We start from the raw sequence: 4,637 nt of genomic DNA, 5'->3' as shown, positions 1-4,637 counted from the left end.
CTCTGTGTGTGACCGTATCAGTTGTGTAAAATGACTAATTATTTAATTACACATTCAAGATACACAGAACTGTTCAAATTAATTCAAATCAGTTGAGTTCAATTATAGGGCTTTTCTTACCAGTGCTGAGCAAAATGGTTCCGATATTGAAAATCATCAGGGCTTAGAAAAGTTCATAAGAAGAGACATCTGTGTGCTTTGCGCTAAAATACTCCGTGATTCACAGGACAGGAAGAAAAAGAAATACAGTGGGACAGCATCTGAATAGAGCTGCAACATCAGTTATCGGAGCAGCTTAATAGCATAAGTGGTTTTAGTGGCCCAAGATAAATTTTCTGCCATGTGTATCTGTATGTACATGTAATATTTTCAGGAAGGTATATCACAGATTACTTTTTTTTTCTTTCAGGTGATCCCCTCCATGATTAAGTTGGACTATGCATTTTATTTTTGTAATTTTTGGTAAGTGAAAAATATGGTTTATCGCAGTTATTTATTTACACACACACACACATTTTCTGAACCGCTTGTCCCATATGGGGTCACGGGGAACCGGAGCCTACCCGGCAACACATTTACATTTATTCACTTAGTAGATGCTTTTCTCCAAAGCGGCTTACAATGGATACTACGTAGTGTTACTAGCCCACACATCTTATTCACCAAGGTGAATTTTATTATTTATAAGTATACTATGCTCTGTTGGTAGTATCATGGTTAGAGCAGGTTTGAAGTCCATCTCCAGATATAGTACCCTTGAGCAAGGTACTTGCCCTAAATTCCTCCAGTAAATAACTGTAAGTTGCTTTGGCAGAAAGCATCAGGTGAATGTAGTTATAAATAGTAGCTGTTTTTAAAATACTACCCGTTGTCCATATGTATAGACACTGAAATGAATGAATCACATGGGTGACAATAGGTAATTATTCCATAAGTAAAGTTTTACATCAATACAATGAAACATACTGTCTGGTACAATAAAGCAGGTTGTTTAATTTTTTTGTTCAACTTTTTCCCTTGGTAGAATGAATGCCAGTTGTGCCACTTGTTGAACTGAACAGCAGAAGGACTTCCTCCCTTCACTTAGCTGAGAATCACAAGTGGGAAAAGCAAATACATTTACATTTACATTTATTCACTTAGCAGACACTTTTGTTCAAAGCAACTTACAATGGATACTATGTAGTGTTACTAGCCCACACACCTTATTCACCAAGGTGACTACATTGCTAGATACACTACTTACAAGGGGTTACTCATCCATGCATCAGTGAAACACACTCACTCTGTGACACTCAAATAAGCAAATATTCCTTACTTCTGTACAAACTAAGATTACCATTTCTGTTCTTGTCTGCCTGTCATTTTAAACCTCCCTTTTGTGCTTGATTTCTGTGACAGTACTTGGAGTTTCTGCCAAGGAGGAATGGGAACAGCAAGTTGTGGGAGCACCCGGCAGTGACGTTATCCTCCCCTGTTCATTTCCCTGCAGTGACAGGGAGAATCTCCATGATGTTGTTGTGAGCTGGCAGTGTAACGGTACAGTGGTGGTGCACAGTTACCATGACAGTCAAGACCAAGAACATTCCCAGAGCGCTGCTTACAGGGGTCGCACTCACTTATTCCATGACCAGTTACTGAAGGGAAATGGCTCTTTACACCTGAAGAGTGTACAGAAGAGCGACCAAGGCTGGTACAAATGTGAGGTGTTTAGTGTGAATGGAAACACCAAGATGCTTGTGTTCCTCCTGGTGGCAGGTAATGTCCCTTTCTGTGATCAGAATGGTAACATTAGCAAAGACAGTTTTACTCTGTTCCAGTTGTCTCGCTTACTCCCTCTGTGCTTCTTTCCAGCTCCTTATGAAGAACCTCAGCTCTCCATCTACGTTGGATGTGGTAGTGTGAATATCAACGTCACCACATCCCGTGGCTTTCCTCAACCAGTGCTTCTTTGGAGAGATGAAACGGAAAGTGACATCACCAATCATAGCCAAACCCGTGTGGAGTCTGACAGATGGGGATGCTTGGAGGTGCAGAATGAGCTCAGTCTGCCACTGAATGACACAAAGACCCTAACAGTTGAGATGACGCTGGAAGTTCTCAACCAGACGGTCTCTCGTTCTCTCACTGTCCTCCCATCTTCAGGTAGGCAGTGGGGTAACAGATAACCGGGAGAATCTGAATACCATGCAAAAAAGCTTAAAGACCAGTGAAAGTCATTTTAAGTCCTTGAAATGTACAACAATATGTATTAAAAAGCTGGAATGATACTTTCGGGGGCAGGGGTGTAATAATTTAGGATAATTTTGAGCACTGAAGTCCAAGTACAGCTCAGTGTAAAAGAGTTGTCTGAGTGCCATTGAGACACAGTTTTAGACAGGGGAATTTGTTTTTTGATTTTTCCCCTCAGGAGGCTGTGTGACTCAGACTGCATTCAGGAGCAGACTGGCAGCTCTCTTCTCTTTATTAATGCTGCTGGGAACCATCATCACCATCTTGATTAAGGGAAGATAACATTTTTTGTTGACTTATTTTCTACATTTTTAGGCAAGAAAATGCTGGAAAATTATAGTTTTATAAATTGAGAAACTGCAGACAATGTGATAAAAGGAATGGCGATACTGGAACAACAGTGGCATTCATAGGCGTTTTTAAATTAAGCAATTTTCCTTCCAGTGATGAAGGCTCCCATAACACCTTGACAGGAGGCAGTTCTCCAAGGATCAGGAAGCTGAATTAATCAAACACATAATGTATTCGTTAGCTTTTGCAACACAAACGTGTCTGAGAACTTTGTAAATACATAAATGTCAAGAAAGGACGTATGCTGTGAACAATACAATGCTGCTAATATTAAATTGAACACAGGACAAACCAAGATGGGTGGAGTGTGCATCGCTGCAATGGGCAGAAGAAACTGATTATGGAATCACTGTAGAAGTTCTCATTGACGCACCTCTACTTCTTTTCTAATAGAAATATAAAAGGAATTTATACGACCTTTACATTTATTTATTTAGCTGATGCTTTTCTCCAAAGGGACTTACAATGTTGCTTTGGAGAAAATTTATCCTTCTGCTGCTAAAACTTGTAACTTTATGTATTTTAGATGTGAATAAGATTGTTTCTCATTCACACAGTGTGGAACACGGACACATTTCTGGAGTTCAGTCACTGTTACTGCAAATGAGCAACTAACTGCAAAATACAATTTTGAAGAGAAAGATCAGGAGATTATGGAATTAAATTAACAGCACAATTTAAAGACTACTTAATCAGTTTCAGTTGTTTCATATAAATATTCAGTATGTTAAACTGTAGTTATTTCTAAAAGTGATCCTGCAAAAATTTCCATTTTTACTGTACATTTAACGTCAGTGTTACTGTTTCAGTTCTAGTACAGACCATGTGCCAGTAAAGTGTTGTCATTGTCATCATTGTTTATGTGTTTTTGTGTCTGGGTTGTTGATGTGTACAGTGACTCAGACTGTATGATAATATACAAACTTCAGGTTTACACTGTGCTTCTGATGTAGAACTCCACATGAATGGTTATTAAATAGGTTTTCATAGGAGGAACTTTTTTTGTTATTTAGATTATTAATTGTATCGTGGCAATTACATAGACATGAGTCTAGAGTCTTGAAATAGATTTGCAAACACTTTTTCAGTTAAATGTAGATGTCATTAAAAGAGGATGTGTTTTTCTGTAACTATTTTAACAAGTGGTGGCAAGGTAGCACAGCAAGTAGTGCTGCTGTCTCACAAGCTGTGCTCAGCAAAGGTGGAGAAACTCTGACCTCAAATTAGGATATTGTCAGGAGGTGGAAGGAGCACTTTGAGGAACTCCTAAACCCGAGAGATATGCCGCCCTTACAGGAGTCAGGGCCAGAGCCTTCCAGGGTATGAGAGTCCATCTCCCTGGTGGAAGTCACTGAGGTAGTTGGAAACACAGTGCCAAAGCACCGGGGGTGGATGAGATTCGCCCGGAACTGCTTAAACCCCTGGATGTTTTGGGGCTGTCATGGCTGACGTACCCCATTTTTACATACTTGGTGTTTTCCCTTTTCTTTGTCTGCCATGGAAGTTTCTGCAAAAGGAGACTGATATGGATTGTGTATTTCATGATACAAACTGATTAGGGAGAGTGTGAGTGTATATAAGAGGCAATGAGGAAACTGTGTTCCTTTGTGCCTCATAAGACAAGACTCTTAAGTCTGTTTATGTGCTCAGAGGTAATTGTTCAACCAAAAAACAAAAGAATGAGTATCATAAGGAAATATGGCATACATAGCTTACTGGCATTTATTTTTTATGGCTTGATGAGGTTAGAAAACATAGTGAGTAATTCTGGTTAACATCCACTACTACCCCGTGTTAACTCGCAAAAACGGTAAAGTAATAGAACAGAAACGCTAACAGCAGGCCGAGCTAGGATTAAGTTAATCATAAAGACCATGTTCTGTTGTTCGGTGAAAGAAAAAAAATTGTAAATGATGTCGGAATTCATCTGGCGAAGTAGTACAACACTGCTGGTGGTGGTGCCTGGTCGCACACACACAACCACCAGAAATCAGGATATAATCAGCATTGCTTATTAGCTACAGTTATCATTGTCCAGACGCCTTACTTTTTAA

General features: G+C 39.5%; 1 protein-coding gene across 1 annotated transcript; it reads left to right on the top strand.

The window, feature by feature from the left end:
• The first annotated feature begins 408 nt into the window (after positions 1-408).
• LOC108919140 (CD276 antigen homolog) lies at positions 409-3,035 on the top strand. The gene is made up of 4 exons (XM_018726928.2): positions 409-462; positions 1,402-1,758; positions 1,855-2,145; positions 2,411-3,035. Exons 1-4 carry the CDS (start codon positions 438-440, stop codon positions 2,512-2,514), a joined length of 777 nt encoding a protein of 258 aa, XP_018582444.1. The 5' UTR covers positions 409-437; the 3' UTR covers positions 2,515-3,035.
• The last annotated feature ends 1,602 nt before the right edge of the window (positions 3,036-4,637 follow it).

This window comes from Scleropages formosus, chromosome 18, assembly GCF_900964775.1.
Source record: "Scleropages formosus chromosome 18, fSclFor1.1, whole genome shotgun sequence".
Taxonomy (NCBI): Eukaryota; Metazoa; Chordata; class Actinopteri; order Osteoglossiformes; family Osteoglossidae; genus Scleropages; species Scleropages formosus.
This window is presented reverse-complemented; position numbering and strand designations above follow the sequence as displayed.

Excerpts from the sequence above, each read along its gene's own strand:
- LOC108919140 (XM_018726928.2), top strand. The coding sequence starts at position 438 with ATGCATTTTATTTTTGTAATTTTTG. Across the intron at positions 463-1,401 it reads TTTTATTTTTGTAATTTTTG|TACTTGGAGTTTCTGCCAAG; the intron begins GTAAGTGAAAAA and ends TTTCTGTGACAG. Across the intron at positions 2,146-2,410 it reads CACTGTCCTCCCATCTTCAG|GAGGCTGTGTGACTCAGACT; the intron begins GTAGGCAGTGGG and ends TTTTCCCCTCAG.